This window comes from Talpa europaea (genome assembly GCF_964194135.1).
Source record: "Talpa europaea genome assembly, chromosome: 15".
Classification (NCBI taxonomy): Eukaryota; Metazoa; Chordata; class Mammalia; order Eulipotyphla; family Talpidae; genus Talpa; species Talpa europaea.
In genome coordinates, this window is record NC_140083.1 from 34,435,171 (window position 1) to 34,450,808 (window position 15,638).

General features: G+C 34.4%; 1 protein-coding gene across 5 annotated transcripts in view; it reads right to left on the reverse strand.

Moving 5' to 3' along the window:
• Positions 1 to 13,271, reverse strand: part of CNOT2 (CCR4-NOT transcription complex subunit 2) — a gene marked incomplete at both ends in the record, with an annotated part of 67,971 nt that extends 54,700 nt beyond the window's left edge. For 4 of the 5 annotated variants that reach the window (XM_084255803.1, XM_084255802.1, XM_084255804.1 and 1 more), the window contains one exon: positions 13,203 to 13,250. In XM_084255803.1, coding sequence (XP_084111929.1) covers positions 13,203 to 13,250 — 48 coding nt within the window. Of the gene's footprint in view, positions 1 to 13,202 lie in introns of all 5 variants that reach the window. The other variant, XM_084255805.1, reaches the window with a different exon arrangement.
• Positions 13,272 to 15,638: the final 2,367 nt, after the last annotated feature.

Consider the following 15,638-nt stretch of genomic DNA (forward strand, 5'->3'; position numbering starts at 1 on the left):
AATAGTAAAAAAAAAAATGCAGCAACAGCAAACCATGGGACTTCAGGTTACCTAAATAAGTGTAACGACAGATCCCAAAGGAAAACTGGGCCAGAATAAATGAAGAAATAATGGATAAAATTTTCTAAATTTGATTCAAGCTATAAACATAAATTCAAAATGCTCCATAAATCTCAAGTATAAAAGTCATAAAGAAAATTACACAAAAAGGTCTTAAAAGTAGCCATAGATTATATATTATGTAAAGAGGACCAAAGATAAAATGATATAAAACGAAGACTTTTCCAGGCATATAAACCTTAAAAGAACTCATCACCTTCAGAAATACATTATAAAACTATTTTGTAGTTGAGATCTATACTGATGGGTCTTTTTCGGTAGGACCCATATCATCGGAAAAGATTTATACTCTTCTAAAGTGTGAAAGGTTAAATAGTGAAAATTATTTTAACTTATTCATGTTTAGAAGATGTCTGAATTTGAATAGAATATCCATCTACTCTGACCCAAAAGCAGCTGTAAAGAAAAATGCTTGAAAGAAATTGGATCCCAATGTTATAAGTGCAGATATTTTGAAACAGTGATTAGTATGTCCATATTCAAGTAATGATCAAAGAAGACCAACTGAAAGAATTATGGACTGAATGACATGATAAATGTGAAAAGGTAGAAGTTCTTTTTAAAAGGGCTATCTTAAAAATATGACTAAAACTTTGGAGGAACTATGGTGAAAAGCAGTGAAAGGAATTAGAACATGTGAAATTCCTTAAGTAAAAATTTACTGACTTTTAATAATTTTGTGTATGGTTACATATACACTTTTGAAATCCTTTCAAAATTTTTTTCTAAAAGTCCTTCAGGTAGAAGAATAATATATACTATAAACAATAAATGATACTATAAAGAAACAAGGGGAAGAAATGTGAGAGGAGGAAGCAAGCAAGAGAGAAAAAACGGGAAGAACTGGGATGGAAAGAGAAAATAAAAGAATGGGAAGGAAAAGAATCATTTAATTATAGGTGTAATAACTGCATTCAGTAAAAAAAACAGAAATAACACTACCCACCATTACCGCCACCACTCAGTCAAATTACAATAACCAATGAGAATATATAGCATATATCTAAGTTGGAAATGCTTCCCTTACGTGAAATTTCATCCACTCCTACTCAACACAGTATTGGAAGTCCTAGCTAGAGCAATTAGACAAGAGGAAGACATAAAAGGACTCAATTAGAAAAGAAGTAAAATTATCACATGACATACTACATATAGAGAGCTCTCAAGATTTCACATAAAAATTAAATGAAACCATCAGTTTAGCAAAGTGACAGGGTATAAAATCAATACACAAAAATCAGTTGCCTTCCTATATACAAACAATAAGATAGAAGAGAAGGAAATTAAGAAAGTGATCCCATTTGCAATCTCACCAAAAAAAAAAAATTAAAAAAAGTAAGTACCTTGGAATAAATCTAACAAAAGAGTTAAAAGATCTATACAAATAAAACCACAAGACACTGTTAAAAGAAAACAGAAGATACAAAATAGAAATATATTCTCTGCTCATGGTTTGGAAGAACCAACATTGTCAAAATCAACATTGTCTTATCCAAAGCAACATACAGACTCAAATGCAATCCAAATAAATTTATATCAATGGCATTTTTGAAAGAATTGGAACAAACACTATTAAAATTCATATGGAATCATGAAAGACTCTGAACAGGAGATGCAATACTGACAAAATGAAAGGGAATGGCAGTATCATGACTGCAGACTTCAAACTATATTATAAAGCCATAAAGTCTGGTACTGGAACAAAAAGAGACATACAGGTCAATGGAATAGAACTGACAACCCAAAAATAAACAAGGATAGCCTCTTCAAAAAATGATACTAGGAAAACTGGACAGCCACATGTAATGGTGAAACTTGACCACTATCTCATACTACACACAAAAATAAATTCAAAATGGACAGAAGACTTGGATGTGAGTTCTGCAACCATAAAATACATAAAAGAAAACATGGGTAAAACACTTTACAACCTAAGCGCCAGTGATGTCTTTAGGGATTCATCCTAACAACAAGGAAAACAACAGAGAACATAAACTGGGGCTACACCAAACTAAAAAGTTTTGGCACAGTGAAAGAAACTGTAACTTGGAAAGATATCTTACCGAGGGGAAGAAAATATTTGCACACCATATATCAGACAAGGGACTGATGTCGAAGATTTATAAAGAACCCACACAACTCAAGAAAAAAACAACCAATGATCCAATCCAAAAAATGGGCAGGAGAACAAAACAGTTATTTCCCAAAAGACATACACACTGCAAAAAAGCACATGAAAAAAATGTTCATTATCATTTATCAGGGAAATGCAAATCAAGACCACAAGAAGATACCATCTCACACCAGTGAGAAAGGCCCTTATCAAAAAGACCAGACACAAGTGTTGGAAGAATGTGGAGTTAAAGGGAAGTCTCCTGCTCTGCTGCTGAGAATACAGACTGGCCTGGCCTTTATGGAAAGCAGGATGGAGTTGTTTCAAAATATTAAAAATGGATCTACCATATAACCCAGTAATTCTACTCCTAGGCATCTACAGGAAAAACTCAAAAACTAATTCAAAGGGGAACTTGCATTCCTATGTTCACTGCAGTTCTATTTCCAATATTCAGATCATGGAAACCACCTAAATGCCCAAAAATAGATGAGTGGATGAAAATGTGGTATACATGCACAATGGAATATTACTCAGTGATCAAAAAAGATGAAATGCATGTTTTTTGTGGCAGCATATTGAAGCTGGAAGGGATAATGCTAAGTGAAGTAAGTCAGAAAGATAAATACCAGATGATGTCACAATATATGGAATATATAGAAACTGAACTAAGGGTCAGATAAATACAAGCTTAAAAAGCAACCCTTGAAAGCTGACTATATTAACTGAAGCATCCAGAAAGGGGAAGGGGATGGGAGTGGCATTAAGAACAAAGAGGGAAAGAAGCAAAATGGACTATGGTGGGAAATGAGTGATTTTGGTGGTATGTGCACTACGGTGGCAATTCCTGATGGGGGAATCCTAATATCACCTCATTTAAAAAAAAGACAAGGGCCTCCCTGATGGCACAAGGGGTTAAGCACACACTATGAAGCAATCCGAGCAACCCACATGGCACAGCAGACCTCTCCTGTCTTGCCTTCTGCTCCCCTCAGCAGCGTATTTCAGTCAGTCTGCCTGTTCTGTTCCCTGCTCTGTCTCTGTTGAATCCTCTCACCCCGCCACATCTCTGACCTGTACCCCAGCTCTTGTATGCATATATAAATAAATCTTTAAAAAAAAGAAAAAAAAGAAAAGAAAGGAAGAGGATGGGAGGGAAGGAAACATGAAACAACATACACACAAGGAAGCAAGGTACCACACAAAAGAACTAGCAGAAACAAAAAAAAACAATAGGATGATCTACAGCAATATGCAATTGTTGGATCTATCACACATTAAATGTCAGAATGCATACATGATTAAAGAAATAAGTAAGAATATATTGAAACCCAGATCTAAACGAAGTAATCAATAATGGTAATATGTAAATAGAGGTAAACATGCAGGTACAGGAAGATAGAAACACGATCAACAAACTTGATCTAGTGAACAGAAACAAAGCAACATACCCAATGTGCATTTTGTTCAAATACATAAACAAATCATTGGTATATACAGACCATATTCTCTAGCTACAATAAAATTACATCAGCAATAAAAAGATAACTAGAAAAATCTCATTAAGTTTAAAGAAATTAAACACTTAGGATTAAATAGCAAAACAAACCCCAAAAGTAAAAAGGGAGAAGGATATATAAGTTGAAGAATATAAAACAAAATACATTTTACTAATTTTTAATAGAATTTTTTCATGATACAGCCGTAAGTTTATTAAATTGAGAGAACACTACTTTACAAGTTGTTTGTGTTTTTTGAGGTGTAGGATCTCTCAAAACAGGAGATCTACCACAATATAAACTAAAAAACAAAAACAAAAAAAACCCACACTACATGAAGCTGAAAGCTGATTCCTTGTAAATTGTATAAAACTGGCCGTCTCTTAACAAGACTGATAAATAGGGGAAAGACACAGTAAACAAACCTTAACAATCAAAATAATGCTTCAATAACAAAAAAAGTAACATGACAAACCTTATCAAAATAATGCTTCAATAAAAAAAATAACATGAATAATTTTTTATTCTGATGTAGTACATCTACAAAAAAGATCCCACACCAAACATTTAATGGTGACAACTTAAAACTTATAAACAAGTAAGGAGAAATACTCTACTACTAACACTTTTTCTTGACATTGTATCAGAGGTATAAGTGAGTTCAGAAAAGAAATGCAAGTTACAAAAATTACAGAAAAGTATCAAATCTATGATGGTAAGCTTATTTACATGAAACCCTCGAAGAATCTACAAATTTTAAATATTAAAAAGTTTAGCAACATCAATGGATACAAACTCAATTTAAAAAGTCAACTGTATTTCCATATAACACTAACAGCTATAAAATATAATCTTAAAAATACCATTTACCAAGAAAAGAACAAAGTACTTATGCATAAACTTAACAAAAGATTTTTAAGTTCATTATAAAAAAACACAAAACAATGGAGAAAAAAGAGAAAAACTCCATATATTAATTAAAAGAGGAAGAATATCATGAACTTATTATGCATTAAATGAAAATAAAATAAAAGCAATTCCTGTATAAAATCAATACTTTTTCAATATTCTAAATTTATCACTGAATAAAAAGCCAAAAAAGTCAGGATTCATAAAGAATAAGGTGCACAGACAGGCATGAAGATTTCATGAAAAGCTACAGTAGTTAAGAAATAAGTATGCCTACTACAAACACATCACAGTAACACAATGGAAACAGATACAACAATATAAGGAAACTTGATTTACAACAAAACTAGCACTGCTGATTAGTTGAGGAAGGCAAAACAAATCAATACAAGATGCTAATATAATTATTTTTTGAAAAAAAGAAATTGGGATGCTGAACTCATACTAATCTCAGTGGCACAGGGGTTAAAGTCTCAGCACTACCAAGCTAACACCAGTTACTGTGGCAGGAGTTCGATTACCTGCTAGAGAGCGATTACCTGCTAAAGAGCTAACCCACATGGCTCAGCAGACCTCTCCTATCTCACCAGCTGCTCCCCTCAGCAGTGTATTTCAGTAGATCTGCCTGTTCTACTCCTCACTCTGTCTCTGGTGAATCATGTCACCCCCAACAACTCTGGCCTACAACCCAGTTCTTGTATGCATAAATAAATAAAAATATATATTAAAAATATCAATTTCAGATAAGCTTAACTATGAAAAAAATTAAAAACTTTTAAAAGGTAAAGAATACATTCATTTGCATAATTTCAATAAGGAAATAAGCCTCATGCAATCTCAATAAATTTGAAAATAATTAAAAATTTGGCATCATCAAATGTTAGCAATATGAACTTGTTGAGGGAAGTAGAAATTGGTACAATCATTCCTGAAAATATATTTCTCAAAGACCTTTGATGAATTTAATTTTCCCTAAATTTTTAAAATAAGACTTGGGTCAGAATGCTTTCTTAACTTCACAAAGCTCCCTCTTGTGTTGCTTTCATGTAATGTTTAAAAATATTCCTCTCATGTTTATCTGGACCATCTCTTTTCTCTGTAACTGCATCCTGCTCAATTTTTATTTCACTAGCAGAAACTTCTTGGCAGGATCCTTGAAGGGGGAACCTGATCAGTTTTGAGAGTTCAACAGAACAAGGCTGCTCAAGTCAATTTGGGTCTCAAGTCTCTTACATTGATCAAATAAAGTGGGAAAACCTCTCCCAACTTCAAGTTGGCTATTCACCACTTTGGGAAGCTTCTATTCTCAGGTCCAGACACCTCAATGCTTCTCTCTACTTCCTTATGCAGAAGCCTAATAAATGTGGGGTTTTTATTAGTTCTATCTGCTCATATTTTGGAATCCACAAGATAATCATCATCAAACTTTGGTAAAAATGTTTTCATGGGTGTGGTTTTGCTTCTACCTGTCCTATTTTCATGTAGGAATTCAGAAAAACCAAAAATATCTATATATAGTGATCCATCAGTGCAATCATCTCAGAATCTAAGCAAGACCTAAGATTTTATTTTTTTTTTTAATTTTTTTTTTTTATAGAGGCATGTTTATTTCTTTATTTATTTGTTTTGTTTGTTTGTTCTGTTTACACATGCACTGGGTACAGTCAGAAGCGCGGGAGGGTGAGAGAATTCACCAGAGCCAGAGCGGGGAGCAGAGCAGGCAGAAGGACTGAAGGACACTGCTGAGGGGAGCAGCAGGCGGCAGGAGAGGTCTGCGCGCCATGTGGGACCCTCCTCAGGTGGCCGGGGAGCAGCCGGGGATCGAACCGGCGCCGCAGAGGCCGCGGGCAGCTTCGCAACCCAGCGCTCAACCGCTGCGCCACTGGGGAGGCCCCTAAGATTTTATTTTAAAAGGTAACTTTACTTTTATATTTTCCTTGATTCAAAGAAATATCTGCACTAATGTTTTAAACTCATATTTAGTGTTGAATAAGTTCCATATTCATGAATAAGACAAATTACATAAATGTGAAATATTTTTATGAAACAGAACACATTTCACATGGAAAACCCTAGGGTCTAAGTCCTCAAAAGAAGAACCATAGTGAACACACAGGAATGCAAACAATTATTTATTTTTGTGTATGATGGTCTATTTTTAATGTATTTTCAAACAAGGAAATTTATTATTTTTCTTTTTTTTCTTTATTGAGGTAACACTGGCTTGCCACACTATATAATTTAAGGGAACAGGTTCATACCTTCTCAGATATATGTTACTCTCACCATCAAAGCACCCACAGTCCTTTAGCCTGGACCAGTGAGCCCCTCCCCACTTTGTTCCAGTCCTTTCCCTCCTCTCTCTCCCGCTCTAGCAGCCTCAATTCCCAACAGATATTTTATTGTTTTATTTGTTAAGGATTTATTTATTTATGCATAGAAGAACTGGGAGAGAGTGGGGAGCAGTGCATGAGGCAGGAGAGGTCTGCTGTGCCATGTGGGTTGCTCCTGGCTGGCCAGGGATCAAACTTGTGCTGCAGTGGCTGGCAATAGCTTGAGAGAGCTGTCTTTAACCCCTGCGCCACCAGGCAGGCTCACCAACAGATGTTTTAAAGCTTGGGGAAACAGCAGTATCAGTCAAATATCACGTCAAACAGTATTACAGGTAGCTCAGGCCTAATTATATAACAGAGTTGTTAGCATTACTTTAGGCCTAGGGGCATGTGAAAAAAAAAAAATTGCCAAGGTACTAACAAGAGATTAACCAAGTATCTTGGTAAAATGTCCTTTCTGGAAACCAAATGTTACCTCATTTGATGATTTTAGATAGGGAAATAAAGTATCAGAACATATAATGCATCCAAAGCATTATATAAAGACTAACATTGTTAGCATCATGAAATAGAGTCAACCAATGAAGGCCCTGGGAGTTGATTTAACGTGATGCTCTTGGTTGTCCAGACAAAAGAGAAGTCATAAATGATAAATTAATGACCAAATTTGCTAAAAAACAAAAAAACAAAAAGGTCAGAGTCAAAATTACTTCTGGTGCTAATAATGTGTTCATGACATAAGCCAAAGAATCACATTCAAAAGTGTAATTATAAGAGAAATCTCATTTTAGCAGGAGCTGTATTAAACTACAGAAGGAAACTTAAGTCATCTACTTTGAGTTTTTTCTATTCCTTTGCTTCATCTCTGGCTACAGACAATAAGTCATAGCCATTTATTTCTAAGAATTTCAAGAACAAAGAAAAGTAAACAGTGAACACTGGATTCAGGCATTTATTCTTTCAAGTAATTTCTTCTTCCACTCACATTTGTTTCACCTCAACCTGACACCAAACAGCAACAGTGACTAAAATCCTCTATCTTTCTTCTCTAGGGACCAGATCTACTCTTACAACTCTAGAACTGCTAATAATGATTATAAAAAAGTCTTTGCTCATTTTATTGTTTCCTCATTATAGTTTAACACACATGAACAGATTAATACATTTTAAGATTCTTTGATACCTGTGTTTTTTTTAATACTAGAAGGTTTCAACAGGTTACAAGCTATATTACAACTAAGATTAAGATAATTCTTTTTAAGACGAATCCTAATAGTAAAAAGACAAAAATTCTCAGTAATGTATAACTTACAAGATGGGAACATTCCATTGCTCATTTATGTTTAATTTTATTGAAGCATAAAAGAAAAATGTAATTTGCATACAGAACTGTGTGACATCCATGTATACTAAATGGAAACATATTGACCGATGTATTTATTAAATAATTAGGTAACTCGTGCTTTTTAAATACTTTCTTTTATGCAGAAATCTTTGGTAAATTGTCAAGTAGGTGTTGAGTACATTACCAATAACTGGCAAATTGTTTATAGTTTTGGATAGAATGGAAATTATTTTTTCTACTATATTAAATAACTAAGTAACTGAATAGGTACCACTTTACCAAAAGTTAACCACACATAAAGAAAGATATCTCTGTATATATTGAAATTCACATAGGTAAAAAAAAAAATATTTAAAAAAACGAAACAAAAGTAAGCTAGGGATCGCTTCTCAGGAAGAAAAAAAGTGAAAGGATAGGACTTGGAAACATCTCCATTAATTATAATACACAAGCTGCAGAAAAATGCATGTTTACTAAAAACAAAAGCATATCACATTTTCACCTACATAATCACATGAAAAGATGATATACACTAAACTGTTGTGAAGTGTTTCCTATTCTTTATTTTTCTTAAATTTTGCAATGCCTATCTATAACTTCTGTGATTTAAAAAAAATAAATAAAAATGAAATAAAAATCTTAATGACAGGGCCTCCCCAGTGGCACAGCAGGTTGAGCGTAGTGCTGTGAGGCTGTCCGCAGCCTCCACATCGCCAGTTTGATTCCTGGCCTGCCAAGGAGATTCCCACATTGCTTGGCAGACTTCTGTTGCGCCCACTGCTCCCCTCAGCAGTGTATTTCAGTCCTTCTGCCTGTTCTGCTCCCTGCTCTGTCTCTGGTGGATTCTCTCACCCTCCTGCGCCTCTGGCTTGTACCCCAGTGCTTGTATAAATAAATAAACCTTAAAAAAAAAAATCTTAATGACAAAGACAGGAAGGAGGAAATGGCAATACAATCACTCCTACAGTTCTCTGACATTCATTGTTCCACAAAGTTAAAGGCATTTGAGATTGTGAGGTATGCTTTAGGATCCCAGAATGGGGTACATTAGAACCAGTTCTTAGATATTGAACTAGCAGCACATGATGTGATCAATGACCTCATAAATGAGTTTCATTCAGAGTAACATCTAAAAATCTTGGGAAATATCAGTAACCTATAAGCCAGCACAGTGTAATTTCTTCTTTTCACGTCTTTCATCTTATTTAGCTTACTGAAAAAACATGCAATGAATACCTACTATGTACCTGACCATTCTAGATACTGGCAGTACCAAAATAAACAAACATGGCTCCACTTTTCACAAATCTTGTAACATACAGTATCAATGACCAATTTTCTGAGATGATAGAAACATTCTATATGTGCACTGCTCGCAACAGTAGCATTAACAGCATTTAGCTGTGTTAACATTTGAAATGTTGCTAACATGGCTGAGTAAAATTTTTGTGCAATTTAAATGAACTCAAATTTAAATAGCAACTATGGTAGTGCCCACAGTACTGGACAACTAAGGTCTATAGGAAGATAAGGACAAATAGACTACAATGTATTACAGTAAACACTGAACTAGAAGAAGCACTAATCCCATTGGAGAATGGCTTCTGAAAAAAACTGATACCAAATTTTTGAAGCATGTGAAGATGAGGCATTACATGAAGGTAAAACAAGTAAAGGTTTGACAGTGTAAATGAAAGTGCAAGATAGAGAGATGAAAGACAATTTTTGTATTCATTCAATTTTTGAATGAAAGAAATGAGCAGAGTGAGTCACAGGAGAGACTGGAAAGGTAAAAGTCACAATATGGGTAACACTATGTTTAGGAGCTTGGCTTTATTATGTAAGAGAGGGGAAATCAGTTAAATTGCTAATTAACACATAAACATTAAGTTAGAGGAAGATAGGAAAAGTCTAGCAAAATATTAGAGTTATTACATTCTTTGGGAAAAGTCTGACAATCTTTCCATACAAGAATGAACTAAATAAATTATCTTACCTGAACATAAATGTATCAGTCTCTCTATGCAAATAACTTTCAACTACTCTATTCAAACTCCAAAATTTTAATCGGGCTTAAATTTATAGTTAAGAAATAATACAAAGTAGATATGAGTAAACAATCAATACTTTTCCCTAAATACCCATTTGAAGGCCCTTAGTTTTTAGCACAAAATTGAGGGAAAGTACCATGCTAAACTAAATTCCTAAGGCTTTGGCGGGCAAACGGAAATAAGACTAGGAGAAACTTTATCATTCTTAATAAACTCTGGAATTTATTAGTCTGCCTATTAAGATATTTAAATATCACTGGAAGACATCAAGTACCTTCCATAAAAGTCTTCACAAAGAAAAATGAAAATGAGTATGAACATGGGTACAAAGAAATCCCACTTTACCCATGAAAAACAATAAATAAAATTTCTCCAACATGGAATCTTTAAAAATCCAAACATCTTCATCTCAGCATAGAACCTCTTATCTCTACCGAAATAATTATGACTTATTTACTATTACTCTGAATTTCCCCTATGCTCATAATATAGTCTTCATAATACCACACAGGAAATTAAATTTTTAAATGTGTATTTTTCAGAAGAGGCTTCAAAAATAAAATGTCACAACGGAGATTTAAACAACTGTTTCCAAGAATATTTCACTAATAACAAAATGGGAAACAGAAAATATTTTCAGGCAGAAAAACCTTAGCCAAGAGCGCATTTTCCAGGTAGGCTCAAAAATCCAGAGTGTAAATAATGTGGCTAAAACAAGCAATATTTTTAGAGTACAATGAGCAAAAATTGGATATCTCTTCATGTGTAAGATATAATCTTACTTTATTCCTTTCTCAAGGGCAAATCTTGGAATTCTCTATTATGATTCCATGAAATTAGCTTTACTGCATAATCAAAGTTCCATATGTAATACTTTGCAAACTGGATTCCCAGCACTGAAAAGTCACATCACTAGAATCACAATGTTCTTAAAATAATTTAGCAGAAACTATTAAAAGATGCAACAGTGTAAATAGTGTGATTAATTAAAATTTTATGAGTCAAGGTAGCTGGAAGTGGTTGTAAGGCAGGAAGAGCTATCGAGCAACTATAAATAATTAGCAAAGGCCATATTGGTCACACCTATGAGAACAACTCATAACAGAAAGAGTAAAGGTAGAATTAGTTTAGCACAGCCATTCTGTCAATTTAAAATCATAAAGATCTGGCAAAAAACTTCACACACCCAGTTAGGTGAAATCTAGAAAGGTTAAATATGACACTATATTTATTAGGGACAGTGCCCAAAGTAGAACCTAAGTCTTATAATCAAAGGCTCTTTGCTGTTATCACCATGAGGACCTACTGATAATTTTCTCTACTGTTCACTTTTTCAAGTTGAGGGGAACAAATTAACTGGGCTAAAATAAACGACCAGTAAATAAACTGTTGTTATCACACTAGATGTCTGCACATTCTAGAGGAAATGAAATTGGTGGGTGGAAGGGGTAGAGGGAGGTTGGGGAAATATCTGTGTAAGAAATGTACAACTCATTCTTTATTTTTTTAAAGATTTATTTTTTTATTTATGCATACAAGAACTGGGGTACAGGCCAGAGGTGTGGGGGGTGAGAGGATTCACCAGAGACAGAGTGGGGAACAGAACAGGTAGATTGACTGAAGTACACTGCTGAGGGGAGCAGCGGGCAAGTCAGGAGAGGTCTGCTGCGCCATGTGGGTTGCTCCCTGGCTAGCCAGGCATCAAACTTGTGCTGCATTGGCTGCAGATTGCTTCATAGGTTGCTTCTTAACCCTTGCGCCTCCAGGGAGACCCTACAACTTATTCTTACTTGAGCTTTGAACTATTCTGTATAATGAAACACTACAAAATTTGACAACGGCTAGTATCAAAAGAATAAACCTGATTTTATTTTGAAAAAAAATAAACTAACAGGTTATATTTTAAAAATCAGATTTTAAAAATCACTGTTTAACAGATTTTAAAAATCACTGTTTTATGATACTATCTTTAAAATTCACTTATTTTAAAAGCTTAGAAAGAGATAGTATACTTCAACCACCCTTTCGGCATCCCTGCACACTACAAAGAGGGTGGAATATTATTAACCAACTTAATAAATGAAAAAACAATCTAGCATTAAAAGGTCAGCAAACAAATTCAAAAGAATTGGGATGTCTGGGATTTTCATTTCTTTCTTTTTTTTTAAAAGATTTATTTATTTATACAAGCACTGGGTACAGTCAGAAGTGCAAGAGGGTGAGAGAATTCACCAGAGCCAGAGCGGGGAACAGAACAGGCAGACTGACGAAATACACTGCTGAGGGGAGCAGCGGGCACAGCAGGAGAGGTCTGTCGTGCCATGCAGGACCCTCGCCAGCAGCCAGGGATCGAACCGGTGCTGCAGAGGCTGCGGGCAGCTTTGCAGCCCAACGCTCAACCGCTGCACCACCAGGGGAGGCCCTGGGATTTTTATTTCTATTTCTTCTATACTCTATCCAATTTTGCCTACATTTCTATGTTGTTCTATTACCCTGAATACAGTCTGAAAAACTTAGGGTTAATATTCCAGGACTCATATGTATTAAAGTAACCAAAACTTTGTTGTACAGACTCCTAGCTCTGAATCCAACCATGAAGTCATAAATTTATGTTTTGACACTAAAAGAGTATGTGTTATAAACATTTCAAATTTCGAAAAAAAATTCCCCATTTTTCAAATGTTCAACCCAATACATGAATTAAAATTATACTCAAAATTTTCAAACTGAGCTGTATCCAATCTGCTAATTCCAGTTAAACTCAACTTATCAAATGGCTGAATGTAGTTGTATGACTAATAGAGGAAAAAAGGGGAAAAAAATGAATCTTACCTGGTAGTTTCTTTTCTCAGATAATGTATGTCCATCAGTCCTCACCATAGAGTCGTGTCCTTTCCTCACAGTACTGGAGGCAATCAAATAGAACTGTCACTCAAGGGTCGTGTCACAGGAAGGACCGCCCACCAGTTCTCCCTCTAGATGGAATTATCCAAAAGCCATCAAAATTACTAACATGTAAATAAATGAACAACAGCAAAAATATCCAATATGATACATATAGAAAATAAAAATAACTTATATTGCTAAGTGATCTCCCTCTTAACCATCTAGGAAGAGCTAGGCCAGCAGACACACTTCATGTGAGATATAGAAATTATTAAATATTAAAAACTCTTTCTTCCCACACTTCTATTCTTTCCAATTAAGAACGTCACCCAGACCTCATACACAAGGAAGAGATGTAAACTGAATAAAAATTGAGCGGGCAAAAAAGTTCAACCCTCAATGGACGTATTTTTTTAAAACACATATTCTTCTGTTACTCTCAAGAATAACGGTATTAGTTCAGATTCAATCACGCGCTTCCAAATGCTTGTTTTTTCACCCTGTTTATGAGGTTTATTCCTATACCATAAGATGAAACAGCACATATTTTAGCAAATCTAATTCAATATGCTATTAAAATTTACTCCAGTAAAGAGCAACAAAGGTCAATATTCCAGATGCCTTGCCTATCTTCTAATTTCATGTATGCGCTAATGGAATTTTCCATTTTCCATTAGGGCAAAAATAGAAGTTCAAAAAGTGACTAGGCACCATGCACAAAAACATCACTGAAGCAGAGGTGATAGTCACCAATCAAGTTGACTCAAAAATTAAAGTAAAAAACTACAGTTCAAAAATTCAAAATTGCTATCTACAAAGAATTTGTAAGTACACATTTTCAAGAATAAGGTCTCTCATCTAAGTTTTAGCAAAAATATTTACCCAAGGGAAGTAGTAAGATACCCATTAATAGTTGCTAACCACTAAAAATTACATTCAACTACAACAATTATTCAACATATGAAATCTGCTTTGGAAGAATAAAAACAACTAGTTCAAATCATAAAACATATAAATCAATTTTATTAAAACTAACAAGCACAGACTTACACATACTATATGGATTATCGCTAAAAAAGCAACCTAATAAAGGCAGAAAACATTTTCAGGGACACAAATAATTAAAAATTAATTATTATTAGATTTAAGTTTTAAAAACCTACATGATGAAAATCAATATTCTGGTTCTTGTTTTATGTTTGATCACAAAATAAGTGGGTGCTATTTAACTGATTAAAATTTGACCATCTTACATTGTATATATTTAGCTGACATATTTCAAAATGTCTGGCTCTACATCAAAAATGTAAGTACTCTTTACCATATGTAAGTGCACCATTGGAAATAAATTCTCTCTTGAAAATAACAAAGGAAAAGGGTCTTTAATTACACGTATATTTACTGCTATAAATATAATCATTACCATCTACCAAGGAATTAGGTTATTGATAAGGAAAAATCACCAAGCAAATGAGAAGTCCAAGAATAGTTAAGTGACACACATTCAGCTCCAACTTAAATTTTCATTGTCACAAAATGAGAGCAAAACTATTTTATTATGCATCCCCCAAATACTATCCCTGTTCCTGTATGATATTTGATAATATTAACAGGTTTTAAAAGAACACTGTGCTTATTGTGAATGTATTATGGTAGTTTGAATTCAAAGGATAGGGCTTCCCCGGTGGCGCAGCGGTTGAGCGCTGGGTTGCGAAGCTGCCCGCAGCCTCTGCAGCGCTGGTTCGATCCCCGGCTGCTCCCCGGCCACCGGAGGAGGGTCCCACATGGCGCGCAGACCTCTCCTGCCACCCGCTGCTCCCCTCAGCAGTGTACTTCGGTCCTTCTGCCTGCTCTGCTCCCTGCTCTGGCTCTGGTGAATTCTCTCATCCTCCTGCGCTTCTGACTGTACCCAGTGCATGTATAAACAAACAAACAAACAAACAAATAAATAAATAAAACATGCCTCTTAAAAAAAAAAAAAGAATTCAAAGGATAATAGTATAAAATTTCAGTTTCTTTTTATAAAGTAAATGTTTTCCTTTTTAAATAAGGTATGTTTGAATTAAAGTCAACGCAGTACCTTCAAATTATACTAGTTTTGTTAAAAAATATAATAGAAACCTAAAACAGGTAAGGCAATTTTCAATAGCATACTCTAATTATACAAGTAATTAGGACTTTATATCCTAACTACTTTAATTAAAGATAAAAATTAACAATTCAATCTGCAAATTTACCAAATAGAAGAAAAATATTAACTTTTGGAGCACTATGGACAAACTAACATTTGTTGGGTTGTTTTGTTTCTCTCTTGAGATAACTTCACATATTTCATGGCTTGGGGTTTAAATTAATAGCCACTATCCACATTAATCAATATAG